This window comes from Felis catus, chromosome B3, assembly GCF_018350175.1.
Source record: "Felis catus isolate Fca126 chromosome B3, F.catus_Fca126_mat1.0, whole genome shotgun sequence".
In the NCBI taxonomy this organism is placed as follows: Eukaryota; Metazoa; Chordata; class Mammalia; order Carnivora; family Felidae; genus Felis; species Felis catus.
The window spans coordinates 137,636,780-137,652,055 of NC_058373.1; the positions used below are offsets into that span (position 1 = coordinate 137,636,780).

Below are 15,276 nucleotides of genomic sequence, written 5' to 3' on the forward strand. Positions count from 1 at the left end.
CTGTTCTAACTTAAAACAAAATTTTTTTTAATCAAAAGGACTTGTCAATGTCACCTTGATGCTAATTTTTTTTAAAGAGCCGATAATATTATGAAACTACTTACAAGGCAGAATAATTATCACTGGAATGTTTTTCATAGATATGCAATATTTTCTCTAAAGTTCTCAAAATCTACATATTTTCCTCTAAGGTTCCACCCATTTCTAAATCAGGAACGAATATAATTTTTCTAATCCAACTTGCATTAAAATATTCTGATGCTTTTCTCCAGAGGAGGTCAATTTCTGTAAGACACTGAAATCATCTCAAATACTGCACGAGTTAAAAATATACTCAATGAAGAGAGAAAAATCAAAACAGGGTCGCAGAGCATCAGGCCTGGAAATATTTGAGCCCAGGAACCGGGACGCGCGTGTCAGAAAGAAGACGTGAAGAGCACATATTTAGGAGGCAAAATCTGTGAAAGAAACAGTATTCTCAGTGTTGGCCTGGAGGAAAAATGAAGTAACAACGATCGAGTTTCTCATTAATGCAAAATAAATGTCCGAAAAAGCCAAGTGCCAGAGAGATCGCCTTTGACTTTGGAAGAGGCGCTCTCATTCCCCAGCCGCCCACCACGGGGAGGGACCGACCGCTCTGCCGGCTCATGAGCCCTCCGAGGTGCCCTCTGGTGGCCTTCAAGACGAGACAAAATGAAGCCGCTGCAGCTAATACTTGGTCGTCTCAAGTCCCTGGCAAAATTTAAACTGTTTCCAAAAAACTACAACCTTTAGGATCTTTTTTTTTTTTTTTTTTTTTTTTTAGTTCACTAGAGAAGGCCTAGTCCTCACTGAGAAATCCCTGAACTACAAAGCAAGGCTTTACTGAAATTAATGACTTCATAGATAGGAGATCACAGACCACTGAAGAGTCATTTTATTGAACAGAGCTAAGGGTCTGTCCTCAATTGTAATACAGGGTAACAAAGTGAAATATTATGGAGTTTTGTTTTCTTCTTTTTCAGAGTCACAACATCATATACCTCTGGAAAAGGGAGATGATAGAATTGTCCCCCCCCCCCCCCACCAAAAATATCTAACACTGTTTCTGAATTCAATGAAGAGACAGTCTCCTTAGAGAAATTAACACATCAAATTCCTACTCTATTACAAATATGCCACGGAAAAGAAACAAAAAATTAAGAGAACAAAATTCTCCCCGTTCACCAAAGTAGAAGTCCTTCCAGTTACCAAAAACTTACCATTTCATCTTTTTCCCATTTATCTGTATTACTTTTGTCTTGGTTTACTACATAACCAGGAGGAAGCCAATTCACAGGGGGATCAAATATGGACACCACCATGCGGCTGGGCAGTCCCTTCTTTTTTCCAAGCCGATACAGATTACAGTTGCTGACCTTTAGCAGAAAAAACGTGTAAGACACTTATCCATAAATGCCCACTGCTGGAGTTCACACCAGGCAAATAAACACATTTTTAGTTAAATGTTCGTATCACCACAACTGGTCATCAATTATAAAGAACGTACAGGTTTTCTGCCTATTCACGGTAAGAAATTTTACGTGCCTGTGTATTCTACAACCTTTAGTGTCGTCAGATGAATACCTCTGGATATAAAAACACAGATCAGAAAAAACTAATACGCAAATTCCCTATAAAGTCAGAACAAACAATTCACACAATTTCAAACTTAAAAAAAAAAAAAACACAACCTGATGATATCAAATGCAAACTGCCAACTGGAACTATCAGAATAGAAAAGAATCCCTGTAAAGCATCTAAGGTGTCACAATATTCGTAATGAAATAAATGGGGGGAAATGCCACAGACTCTTAGCTATGTAAGTGGAAACTGGCACTGAGTAAATGGAGCTAAAATCATTTTATACTCCTAAGCCACAAATGACATTTTTGTTCAATCATTTTAAAACACAGCAAAAGGTAATAACTCCGTGTTTATTCACATCAATAAAACAGTCATTGTTTGCCCTGTGCTGTGTTTTTCCTACAGACCCCATGTCCTCCCTAACTCACTCACTCGTTAACATTTCTACCTAGAAACGTCTAGTAAAAACCTGGAAACAAGGATCTAGAACGGTCCACGCCATATGCATTTTCTATAAACCAGGTTCCTTTCTACTAAGTACTTCACGAGCCCTTTCTCTGGGGAACTCGGGACCACCGAACAGGTACCCACATCCCTGAGAGAACAGTCAGAAAACTGAGGGACTGCTAGTCCCTGCAGGTGACACAGCTGGGCGGGGGGGGGGGGGGGGGGGGGAACCGGTGTCTGCAGGTGACACTACGTGAGGCACGCTGTCAGAAACGTAAGGGCTCTGATAAACGCTAGCATCCTTTTCCAGAGTCGGAGAATCACAGCATCACAGCCGGCAACAGGAGGACGGAGACGGCGATCCCATCCACTCAGATGGCACGGGTGGCGGGACGGAACGGGAAGAGAGAACTAGAGGCCATTCGACAAGCGGGGGGAGGGCCGTGAGAGAGGAACAAAGCGGGGGTGCGTGCGTGGAGTCCGCGCGAAGACCGGCGAGGGGCTCAGGCCTGGTCAGGACACCAGACCGGGCTGAGGGAATAACGATGATCTCTACTGGAAGCAGGGAGCCAAACCTGTCCGGCAGACGCAGAGATGCTATTTCGGAAACGTACGCTGATTTCTTCCTTACCTAACAGAGTCCATGTGCTATCGCTTTACGCCGATTCTCAGCCTCTGATGTTTTGTTCCTACAACCACCTTCTTGGTGACCCCATTTGTTCTGACAGCTTTGATTATCACTCTCATGAAGACTATTCGCCCAAGCCATAGTTCAGTCCTAAATTCTCAACGATCCCAACGTTTCACTTCATTTTCCACGAGGTCCGAAAACCCTAATCCTCACCCCGATTCCTCCATTTGTGCTCCTCCCACCAAGAGCGCCGCCACGGCCCCAGCCTACACAAGGACACCCCGGCATCACGGCTCTCTCTGCCCCCCAATCACACGGAGGGGCAGTGAGAAGGGCGGTGGAAGGAACGGGTTCTCGCTTCCGACGCCCTCCCGACTGGTAAGTTAAGTAACCTTACGCCAACCAAAAGCAACCTCTCCAGGCAGGAGTCTCCCCACCTGCAAAATGGAGGCATGTTATCCAGCCCCCAGGGGCTCAGTGAGAAGAGTAAACGAGGTCTGTAAAACGCTCAGTGTAGTGTCCGGTGTTACAGAGTGACATCGGAGGTAGGGGAGTGTGACGGTGAAGAGCACGGTCTCTGAAGCCGCACTGTCTGGGCTCCGCCACGTACTTGCCACGTGACCCCGGGGCAAGCTAACACCTCCTGCCTCAGGATTCTCGTCTACAGAAGAGGGATAATAAAAGTGTATACAATTATACATAAAATCTAAAAAATGTAATAAAAGTGGGGCGCCTGGGTGGCTCCGTCGGTCGAGCGTCCGACTTCGGCTCAGGTCATGATCTCGCAGCTTGTGGGTTCGAGCCCCACGTCGGGCTCTGTGCCGACAGCTCGGAGCCCGGAGCCTGCTTCGGATTCTGCGTCTCCCCTTCTGTCTGCCCCTCCCCTGCTCGTGCTCTATCTCTGTTTCTCAATAATAAATAAACATTAAACATTTTTTTTTTAAATGTAATAAAAGTATGCAGAATTTAATTAGGCGGCTGATCTAACACATAAGGCTGCAAAAGTAGCGTCTGGCTGGAGGAAACGCTTAGAAAGTGTGAGCTTCAACTCTCATTCCCCCCGAACTACAACTCGCCTCGGTCCTGTCCTCACTGCTGGAACTCGAGAACCATCCCCTACTCTGCCTGCTTACACTCTGCAAAAGCCCAGCCGATCGCCCCGCTCGGTCTGGCTTTGCACTTGGACTCAGACCGCACTCTGCTACCAGAGCCATCACGTACAAGCAGCGCTTCCAGAACGGTAAGAGTCCCTGACGCGAAAAGTGCCCCCGACATCCCAAACACGCGCAAACTCCTGGGCCCAGCCTTGAACATCTTCCACGACAGAGCTTCCCACACCTGCCCTTTTACCCTTTCCTCTGCCTGCTGCCACAGTTGGGTCACTGAGTGCTGCCGACGCGCCCTGCCGTCTGTTCACTGTTTACACACTAGGTGCCAGTGCACCTCCTCCACGAACGCCTTCTCCTCCCAGCGACGGTCCTTCTCTCTGAGCGTCCGGGGCAACGAGCAGCTTTGTAAGTTACACGTCAAGCACGGACGTGTTGCCCTGTGACACCTCTTTTATCATCGTTTAAACATTTTACCTTCGCCGCTTCCCTTCCTGAAATCTTAATTCCCGCTGGCGTGGGGTCACACCCTTCCTCCGGGCTCTCGGTCCCCTGCGTGCTCGGAGCTCAGGCGTCACCCCCTTTATGCTGGGGAGTCACCGGGCTCCCCTCCCTTCCTCACTCTCCAAAAACCCTGAAGACGAGCTCCTCCGCGCAAGACCTGTGTCTTCTCCAGGTCCGGATGCCTTGTGTGCCAAGACGGCATTCTCCCAGATAAACTTTTCTCTCCACTGAAATTCAAGCGCGAGCACCCTCCCCCCCAAACAACCACGCCTCGTACCTCTTCACACCCCCTGGGGACCCAGCGAGCACACGGATTCTCGCAAACGGTCCCATCAGAGCTGAATTTCCATCCATCCACAAGGCACACACAGATCAGCTGACGCCCCAAACCTTGGGGGCTTCATCAGGGAAAGGCAGCCTCCCGTCTGAGCGATCCCTCGTCCTCTGAAACCAGCGGGCGCGTGACCCCACGTCCTAGGCACGCCGAACGCTTACCCTGAGTGAGAAACACGGTATTTCTTACCTTTTTGCTTCTCATATAGGAAAGGCGGCCCTCGTGCGCGTCGGGGTAAGTGCAAAACAGGTACGTGGTGATGGCATGCTTTAGAAAGGAGTCACCAAGCATTTCAAGCCGCTCCAGGTTAAACCCATCGCTAGCATTTGAAAGGGTCAAAGCCTGCAGAATGAGTCCAGGGTTCGGGCCAAGAGTCCTCGAGGAGTAGCCGGGACAAGGGCTCTGCGCAGAAGCCCTCCCGTCCCGGGGCGCGGGAACAGCTTCGTTAGTACCGGGCGTCGTGGCCGCTGCGGGACTTCCATCTGAGGTAGATGTGTTAGCATTTCCATCAAGGTATTTGTTACTCAGGAGAGTACATTCATCGCTGGGCTTGGGCTGGTTCTCGTAACTGTATAAATTCTGAATGGGATATGAGGTAGTTGGTTGTACAGGTATTTCCTGCTTGCAGTAACTCAGCTGATTTCCTTGGCAAAAGTCTCTGTTCGCTAAATCGCAACTGCCATTGGCAAGGTTTTTATTGTACGAAAGACCGTTGGTCGCCGTGAGATCTGTCGAAGCTTCGATCTGGAGCTTACCGGGTGACTCACCGAAGAGCGTTCTGCAGTTCACAGACATTTGGTCGTGATTTTCTAGAGAGGAGGTTCTAGTAGCACCTTGACGTGCAGCATTTTCAGGGACTACAATTGTGCTGTGCTTACAGTAATTATCGTTTTCAGCCCAAGAGGAGCTAGCAATTGAGATGAAGGACTTGCTGTCGATAGATTTCTTCCACCCGAAGTCTAGGTTGGGGTATCTGCAAAGACATTTTTATGACTTCGTCAGACCCTTCAAAAGGGCGAGGTTCAGAGCAAGAACAACGTCAACGACATAAGTAAGTAAAGTAACGATCCCTCCAAACGAGCTCCCGCTTTGGAGGAGAAACAAGTCCCCGAGGCAGAAATCACCATATCGGAATTCTGCCCCGAGTACGTCAGGCAGCGGGACGTGGCTCCCTGCACCGCTTTAATCCGCCGCCCGACAGCAAGCGCGGGGTGGGGGCGACGCGCGGGGTTGGCAACGGGACCCGGAGCCACCGTCTGGGCTGGGATCCCAGGCCCTCCGGCTAACGAGCTTGTGATTTACGGAATCTCTCTGCGCCCCGGCTTCCCACACTCGGAAGAGGGCTGACCACTCCCACCCCATAGGGCCGTCCTAGTGATTAAATGACCCAAGACAGGCCACGGCATCCGAGCCAGTGTTCGACGCCGAGGTAAGTACTCAGCAAATGCAGCTGTGACTACTACTGTCCTGTTTTAAGATTCCTTAATCCCTGGAACCACTGTGGTCTCCACAATTGGGTAACCGAAATTAATCTGAGTGGTTAAGCCAATAATTTCCTTAGAACGCGGAAACTTTCCTAGCGGGAAGAGAAGAAGACAAAGAACATCTTGAGGCAATTGCCATTTAATATAGACTTGATTTTACAGAAGAGGAAGTGGTCTTCCAATGTCAGCAGGGCAACAAAGAACTGTTTCCGTTTTCGCTCTGACCGCCATCACTGAAGGAGGAACGACCCCCTTCTCCCTGTGCAACTTCACAAGAATGCAGGAATCAAAGGATGCATTTATTTCATGTATGAGACATCTGTGCTTTCTTTTTAAGCTTTTAAGAACTGTCTTATATGAAATTAAAATCGGAACTTAATTCAGTTCTTTTGCAAACAGGCTTCCATAACCCCGCGCTCCTTCAGGCTGACAGCACAGGCATACCTAAAATCCACGGGAAGTGATCGGACTCCCACGCCAGCATCGCTGGCCGTCTGGGCTCTTAGCTCCTCTGCGGTCAGAAGGCAGTGAAGGCGGTAGAGTATGCTAGGGAGACAGACTGCTTTTCTCCACAGTGATGCTGGAATCGGATGTATAGCACAGAGCTCTGGAACCAGGATCTTTGAATAAGCAAAAATGTGGACAAATATAAAGCAAACACACAAAAGAATAAAAAAATTAAAGACCAATTTCACTAATGGATAAAGACAAAAATCACGAATATTAATAAAGTCTTACTTCTAAAAACAATCCCTTTTAAGGCTTAAGGCTTAAGGCTGCATGGGATTTAATCCAGGATTTATGAGGATGAATCGAATTTTGCCAGTGGACCAAGTATCAAAGGAAACCCATCATATTTCCAAAAAGCCATTCAAATACAGGTTCACACACGGTATTAGCTAAAACATGACAAAGCCTAAGTGTTGGGGATCTTCCAAAAACTTCCTAAGTCACTCAGTTCAACCTGCTGATAAAGAAGTCAAACCTAACATTTCAAAATAGTAAATGATGCTAGAGTAATAGTGAACACGTTACCTGTTTATTCTGCAGACTTTCCCACTTGGCTTTTCTCTTCTCAGCACTGCTTAGAGGAAGGGCTTTCCCCTTCTGATTCAAATGGCGAGGTGTCAAAAGATTAAGTCTGTAAGAATTTCAAAATATTTTTATCAAACAAAAAGAAGTATCCCCCCCCACCCCGACCCTTCACAGGGGTTCTCTAGCTCAGTGTGCCTACAAATCACCTGAAGAGCTCATTTAAACTGAGAACTCCTGGACCCCACCCTGGGCAGTTCTCTGTGCAAAGAATCTCCCGGTTTCAGAGTTACAGGCAGGCAGTGGGACGGTGACCCCCTATGGTTGTCTGCCGACCTCTGCAAATAGTGCCTCAGGTGACAGTCAAATGCCATCTCTGAAACCCCTTACCTCGAAGATGTGTGGTCCACATCCAGCAGTGGCTGGTTGAGATTGGTCAGATCAAGGTTATACTTTGTTTTATAATATTCTGCAAAGGTTTCATACTCAGGGGAAGGAAATTTACTCAGTGGGGTAAGATCAGTGTATACATCAGCTACATAAAATCGATGAGGCTGATCAAAATTACGGTATCTAAAAAAGAAAAGCGATACATTTGAGGCAACTATTCTCAACGTGTGTTTTTAATATGAAAATGCAAATTATGATTTTCAAGTTCAAAGGTTAAAAACAAATAGCGTTGATGAGCACTTCAATTCCAAATAATATATTTCAGGTGGGTGTAAGATGAAAATTATGTTTATATTAAGTAAAAATCGCTTCTCCATTCCACCCTACGTTACGGTTAACCTCATTCTAAAGATCTCCGATCACTCTGATTAACACATGAAAGCTACATGGCACCTTTCAATCTCTCTTAGTTTCACTAATATATACGGGGCAGAGCACTTCCAATATCCTACCAACCGAGTGAGCAAGCACTCTGCATTACAAACAGGCTACACATGAAAGGTGCCTGCCACATACATGCATGAAGGCACCACTCATGTATTAACAGTCTGATGACAGCTGACATTTAAAACAGGACTTTAAGGGGCGCCCGGGTGGCTCAGCCGGTTAAGCGTCGGACTTCAGCTCCGGTCATGAGCTCACAGTTCGTGGGTTCGAGCCCCGTGTCGGGCTCTGTGCTGACAGCTCGGAGCCTGGAGCCTGCTTCGGATTCTGTGTCTCCCTCTCTCTCTACCCATCCCCTGCTAGCTAGCACTCTGTCTCTGTCTCTCAAAAATGAATAATAATAAAGTCAAAAAAGTTTTTAAATATGATTTTAAGTTGCAAAGAAGAAAAAACAGAAATCAGGAAAGACCGAATTACAGCCAGTACTCTAATTTTATGAAAGGTTCCTATATTTAAATTTATTGCTCTGGGGCGCCTGGGTGGAGCAGTCGGTTAAGCGTCCGACTTCAGCCAGGTCACGATCTCGCGGTCTGTGAGTTCGAGCCCCGCGTCAGGCTCTGGGCTGATGGCTCAGAGCCTGGAGCCTGCTTCCGATTCTGTGTCTCCCTCTCTCTCTGCCCCTCCCCCGTTCATGCTCTCTCTCTCTCTCTCTCTCTGTCCCAAAAATAAATAAAAGTTGAAAAAAAAAAATTTAAATTTATTGCTCAAAAACTATCGCCTAAATTCTTACAAAATAAGAAAAAAAGCATCCTGATTTACTACTTCGTTGCACTTAATACCATTATTCCCTATAAGAAGTTTAAGAAGCTATTGTTTACAATCAAATTCTTTAAGACTTTGGGGATTAAAACAAGGAAGATTTTGGGGTGCCCGGGTGGCTCAGTCAGTAAGCATCCGACTTCAGCTCAGGTCATGATCTCACGGTTCGCGGGTCTGAGCTCTGGGTTGGACTCCGCGCCGACAGCTCAGAGCCTGCTTGGGATCCTCCCTCCCTTCCTCCTTCTCTCCCTCCCCTCGCTCTCTCCTTCCCCTCGTTCTCTAAGAAATAAACTGGGAAAAAAAAAAAAAAAGACGATTTTAAGAAAGCCTTTCAACAGCGCGTAGATGATCTGAACTTCACAAAATCAAACCCCTCCACCCACAGCGTTCGAGGTGTGGTTTCTCACAAGAGGAAGTCAGCTAGGGAGAACAGGCCCCACCAGGAAGAGACACCTATGCTTCCCAGGAGATGCCCCAACGCCACGGCCCCCCTGGGTTTCCACGCGAGGGAGCGACTCTCCCGAAGCAAAGCGCCACCCCCGTGTGGCGCTCCGCTTCGATACTCACCTCGGAATGATGACTGCGTCCTGGTAATCTTCTAATTTAAAAACAAAGGGTGTTTCTTTTGAATACTTTGTGCTGGGAATGCCTATGCGAGCTTCAGATTTCTCAATATCTTCCATGAATTTAAAGTCAATGTCCAAAGTGCTGGAGTCATTCACTTAGGGAAGGAAAAGACTCTTTAGCTCGTTAAAATAGAATACGGGTGGGATTCTTACTTAAGCTACGTATTCGAGTAGGTGTCTAATTTGGAGCGGTCTCTAGTAAGAGATTTCTCTAGCGGCCACCATAGACTAACGTTACGCAAGCTTCCCTTTTCCAGCTAGTATCGGCCAACACGTCAGAGTCTGGGCCCTTCTTACCAACGTTAAGAGGTAGAACACAGTATGCTGAATCAGCGTCTGTGGGTTTAAATTCTAGTGCAGGTTTTTCAAGCCGAAGAATATGAGAGAATATATACTGGTGAAGTCTTGTGATCAACTCAAGCATTTGGAGAGACAACGTGAAACCAGACTTCTTCAACTCAATGGATATGGTGACCTCTCCGGAGCGCGTGTACACAGGAAAGTGCGGGATCTTAGCAAAAAGAAAAATCAAGCATCCCCAGAGTTAACAGGTATTTTATTCCATCACAAACATTTCATTTCAGAGGGGGAACGACGCTGTCAATCCGGGGAACAGAAGGGACACCTTGACTTTTAAGTAGCAAACATTCTGAGGTAACGAGAGATGGCTTTAGCCGTTCCCTCTTATCGACAGCAGTCCTAAAGAACTGTCTACCTGAGGTATGGGTTTGGCCGTCAGTATTCCAAAGCATCTCGTGGTATCCTCAGGGGGATAGAGCTTCCGCCTTCTGAAGTTGAGTTCATCAGGTAAGGGTGTCGTCAGAACCATTCCTATCACATACAGGTAACAGGGCTGATCGGGTTTGGGATAGCTATCCCTCAAACATTCCGGAATCTAAAATTAGAAAGAAAACTTAAGCAAGTGTGACAGCCTCTTGTCCAGACACTGGCCAACAAACAAACAAACAAACAAATTTACTTGCAGCTTTCCTAAAAGCTGATGAGAAAAAGGGAAGCAAACACCCAGGGCAGGAGGCCTCATTCCTTAACTCTGGGGGATAGCCAGCACTGCTCAGGCCTGGGCTCTGGTGGCCCATGGTCACCTCCCTCATAACGCACTGCTGACTCTAACACCGAAACTTTATAAAAACGACCAAACCCTGTAGGGCATTTTCTTAGAAACGCTCATTTCAGCTCTTTCTTTTGATCAGAGAACTCTGCCTTGGGGCTTTTAGTCTTTACTCACTGCAGAATAGCAGAAAACATGCAAAATTTTACAAGTCCCACGTAACTCTATTGCTCAGATATCGCCTCTACTATTAACTTTTTGACAGACCGCATCGTCTTCCGGATGTTTTCCTGTGTGCAAATGTGGATCAACATACACACACACGTGTGCTTCATCACCCACGGAATGACACAACAAAGACTGTCGTCACCTTATTTCTTTTATCTCCAATTCCTACAGTGAGAACACCTTTCTTGGTCAATACAAATCTGTACCGTTTTTAATGGCTATGTAGTTATAGGAGTAAACTGCAGTTTAAACGGGCCTGAGACTGTTTCCAAGCTCTCAATAGTCACACGACCCTACGCAACAGAGTCGTCAAGTTTCTGAGGCTCAGGGGCATAGATTGCATCTGTAGTTAAAAGGCACAGAAATACTGGTGAGGAGACAGGGTTATCAGAATGCCAGATAATCCAGAACGTATCTATTGATTAAAACTTATTATGACTGACGACCTTTGTCATAGGAAACAAGCCCAGCGGTCTCCGGGGTAAATGTCGAGTAGGAAGACAGAGAAGCAAGCCCTTGAGGAAAACTGAGGGAAACAAGCATTTCAGGGGACGGGTTAATATTCATAATTTTTAAACAACTGACATGATTTTGAATCTTGAAAATGCTCGGCTGAGTGAAAACTGTCTAAAAAGTAAAATGCTCAACAGCGCTGCAAAAATAAAACAGAAGAACCATATACTTCTAGGCTAGGATGAAAAATACACAGCAAAATTTTGCTTTTGTTTGCAATTCTTTTTTTTTTTTATTTCTGAGAGTGAAAGAGACAGAGCATGAGCGGGGGAGGGGCAGACAGAGAGGGAGACAACAGAATCCCAAGCAGGCTCCAGGCTCTGAGCTGTCAGCACAGACCCCGACACGGGGCTCGAACCCACGAACCGTGAGATCATGACCTGAGCCGAAGTCGGACGCTCAACTGACTGAGCCACCCAGGCGCCCCTGTTTGTAATTCTTATGGGGGAAAAATCTTAGCAAGTATTTTTTCAATAAGACCTTCAGTCCAGTACGGCTCTGCCCGGAAGTCAGACTCAGGGACGTCTTAGCACATGAATCCTGCCAGGATGCCACAGAGTTAGCCAGACGAGGCACGCTGGCGGAACTGGCTTTGACCGCAGGCGGGCCACATCCTGGCTCCCGACAAATCCTTGTGCGCCCGCACCTTGAGCGGGCACCCTTCCACCTGCCTACCTTACCGTGCAAATCCTCTCTTGTCTTAGTCCCGAACGCAAATGAGGCCAACGTCTTCCCGCTAAAGGGAATGAAACAAAAAACACCTCTCTAAAGGGAATGAACTCATTCTGGATAGAACTTGACAAATGAGGCCAAACTCCTTTTGAGGAGAAATACAAAAGCAATGTCCTAAGTGGGAAAGAGCACAGAGCGCACACGGGAACGAGGAGGGGCTGGCTGATCTGGCAGAAGCTGTGATGGGAGGAAGCGAGCTGAGATCCCAAGCGGGCCAAATTACAAGGCCTGGGAAGCCAAGCAGGGGAATGCAGATTTGAGGTAGCAGGAAATAAAAAGTCAGACAGGCTAGATTCATGTGCGGTTCTAACCGATACTAACTGCCTTTGGGTAGCACTGTCTTCGCTTTGTGGAACCTGGTCTTCCTGGAACGCTGGTCTCTTCTTCGTCATGTAAATCGAGCTCTTCTTCGTATTTAACCGTCTCTTTCCCAACTGGCATCAAATGGTCATCCAGTTCACCTAGGAAATGTACCGAGAATCAACATAAACAATCCGGATTTTGCCTCTCTAACAAGTAAATAATCCAGAGCGGCACGATATTAGAAAGCAACGGGAAGGGGGGTGAAAACTAAAGCAGCTTTGCTTTAGCAGCACAGCGTAATCGGACGTGATGCTTCAGGGAGGCTATTTTGGCGCTCATATAGTCAACGTGAGGATTACAAACTCTGCTCCAAGATGCAGAAATAACGTCTAAACGAGGCACAGCACAGGGAGTATAGCGCAAGGTGCTGGAATAGCATTGTATGGTGACAGATGGCAGCTACGCTTGCGGGGGGCACAGCATAACGTCCAGACTTGGGGAACCACCATGTCCTACGCCAGAAACTGATGTAACATCGTGTGTTAACTACACTTCAATTAAAAAAAAAAAGTGTTTTTAAATGACGTCTGAACAGAGAAACAGCACTCTGTTTTACAAAGTCTATAGACAACAAGACTTCCCTTTTTTTTTAAGTGGATTAATTTGTAAACTAAGCCGATCTGAGAAAACGACCCATTAAAACACAAACGCTCACAACTCAACAGTTACAAGAAGACCTTTATGTGTTGAAAAGGGGTCAGTAAAGGGAGCAAATACATTACAGGTATTCGCAGGGAAGCTGTGGCCTCAAAGCTGGTACGTGTCACAGGACCCTCACGTTACACCGTATTTACGTCCGTCCGTCCGCCTTCACCAGAGCACAAGGAGAGGAGCGAGTTCAGAGGCCCTTGATGTGCTTTGGTTTTACAAGGGTTTCAACCTTAGTTTTATCTGCATGTGCTTTTCAATCACTCTTACCAATTTTGTGCAGTTTTTCACAGCAAATGAGAGCTACAACTCTTTCGGCCAATCGTATACAGCTCATCGGCGGACCCTGAAAGTAACAAAAAACATTTCCACTGTACATGAGCGTAGCTATCGATCGTTAGCACATACGACTTCTAGGAAGCCTCTGCCCCAGCATCTTTAAAGCTGAACTTTACCAGAGTAAAGTTCTTCATTTTGAAAAATACCAACAAGTTTGTTAAAACCCTGATTTCCACAGTTGAAACGGCCATTTTTAAAAGTCCTGCCCAGTAAAACCTAGATCAGCTATGATGGAGATCTGACAATTTTAATGAATACAGATTTCAGTAAGATTTTAACGTATCTTAGTTCGACTAATCTATGAAGAGATTAGTCAAAATGTGACTATGACATACACATTAACAGCACAAATTTTCATATGTAAGGGAAATTAGTCATCCCGGAATATCTGGAAATCAGTACTGGGACCAAGCACAGCAGTTACACAGAGGCAGATTTTCGGGTGAACAACCAAACAACTACAAAAGCCCAAACATATTTAATAAATTCTGCTCCTGGAAGTATCTTAAGCCACAGCTGAGGGATTCGGTCAGAAACGCTGACACTAGTAAGATCTCAGAGGAAACTTTAGGGGTCATCTAGCTATACAGTCTGTTGAGGATCTGAACGTGCAGTTGACCACAAAAGAGACTTATAAACCTTCCCTGGAGAACAGATTTAAAGTGGGGCGCCTGGGTGGCTCAGCCAGGTCAGCATCAGACTTTGGCTTGGGTCACGATCTCATGGTTTGTGGATTCGAGCCCCGTGTCAGGCTCTCTGCTGTCAGTGCAGAGCCCACGTCAGGTCCCATCTCCCTCTCTCTGCCCCCATCCCCCGCACACTCTCTAAAATAAATGAACATTAAATAAAATTAAGAAAAAAAAAGATCTAAACCTAAGTTACCTATAACTTGCATTGGCGTAGAGAAGCTGAAAAAAAAATCCATTAGTGACATAGTTTCAAGGCACAATCATTTCTTTTTCTAAACTTACAACAATGGAGGCTCGAAGAGGTGAGTTAATTGGCAGATAAAGAGTTGAATAAAATGTACCATCAGGCAACTCTCGAGTTCTACATTTAGGAGCTAGATGAGTAAACGGATCACTTGGTAATCTAGCACAGTATCTGTGAAGAAAAAGAAATTCTGATGCTAAATCCACAACTGAGAAATAGGGGAAAAAAATCCGTTTTGGTAGTCATATCCTAAAGTTTAAGTTTTTATGTCCCTCTTCCCCTCTACTGGATTGGTACTGACACGGGAAGTGTGAGTTCACTGCTTTCCAACTTTCAGTAAGATGGAACAGTGCCGTCCAAAAGAATCGTCTGCCGTGACAGTCAGTGTCAACACTGTCCAACAGAGCAGCCACGGAGCACTTGGAATGCGGTGAGGACAGCTAGGAAACTCACTTCGAATTTTATTTAATTTTGATTAAAGTTAAAACTCGAATTTAAAAAGGCACGCCCAGGGCTACCATACCGCACAGAAAAATATTGTGCGGAATCCGTAAGGAGAACACACCGCCAGGGTTTGGTCCTTACTGTCTTATGTGCCCTGGCAAACTACCAGGCCCCGCCCAAGGAGGGCGTCAGAAGAGGCCGGAAGGACAGCCCGGTACTGACATATCGCAAAGCATCAGAACAAGAAGACCGCCCCTGCCCTCCCACCACACCCCACAGCAGTACAAGGAGAGGGATACGGAGCAGGAAGCTAGCTTCAAGGGCGCAGAGACTGAGCAAGGAGGGCGCTGGCTGGGACAGGAAGGTAATCCGGTGGGGGCAGGACTCACACAAGGAGGGCAGCAGAATGAGCAGCTGCCCTGCAAGGTCATGACCCGTGCATTCGGGACACCCAAACACGGCGGCAGCCCTGCGAAGTAGGAGACTGTCTACGTTCAGGGATACTAAACATAAAAGTAACTATTCTGAGGACAATGGGAGTCCCATCTCTCTATGGAAGAAGCCAGAAACAAAGATGGAAAAGAG

General features: G+C 46.6%; 1 protein-coding gene across 7 annotated transcripts in view; it reads right to left on the reverse strand.

Annotated features, from left to right (window-relative positions):
- DICER1 (dicer 1, ribonuclease III) overlaps positions 1–15,276 on the reverse strand; it is a 73,311-nt gene that overhangs the window by 12,608 nt on the left and 45,427 nt on the right. For 4 of the 7 annotated variants that reach the window (XM_023255999.2, XM_045060473.1, XM_045060474.1 and 1 more), the window contains exons 14-24: positions 14,286–14,418; positions 13,246–13,321; positions 12,286–12,425; positions 10,138–10,317; positions 9,720–9,933; positions 9,364–9,517; positions 7,534–7,716; positions 7,147–7,252; positions 6,556–6,731; positions 4,817–5,600; positions 1,242–1,397 (exon numbers count right to left, since the gene is read on the reverse strand). In XM_023255999.2, coding sequence (XP_023111767.1) covers positions 1,242–1,397; positions 4,817–5,600; positions 6,556–6,731; positions 7,147–7,252; positions 7,534–7,716; positions 9,364–9,517; positions 9,720–9,933; positions 10,138–10,317; positions 12,286–12,425; positions 13,246–13,321; positions 14,286–14,418 — 2,302 coding nt within the window. Of the gene's footprint in view, positions 1–126; positions 459–1,241; positions 1,398–4,816; positions 5,601–6,555; positions 6,732–7,146; positions 7,253–7,533; positions 7,717–9,363; positions 9,518–9,719; positions 9,934–10,137; positions 10,318–12,285; positions 12,426–13,245; positions 13,322–14,285; positions 14,419–15,276 lie in introns of those variants that run through there. The other 3 variants (XM_045060475.1, XM_023256000.2, XM_045060476.1) reach the window with 2 other exon arrangements.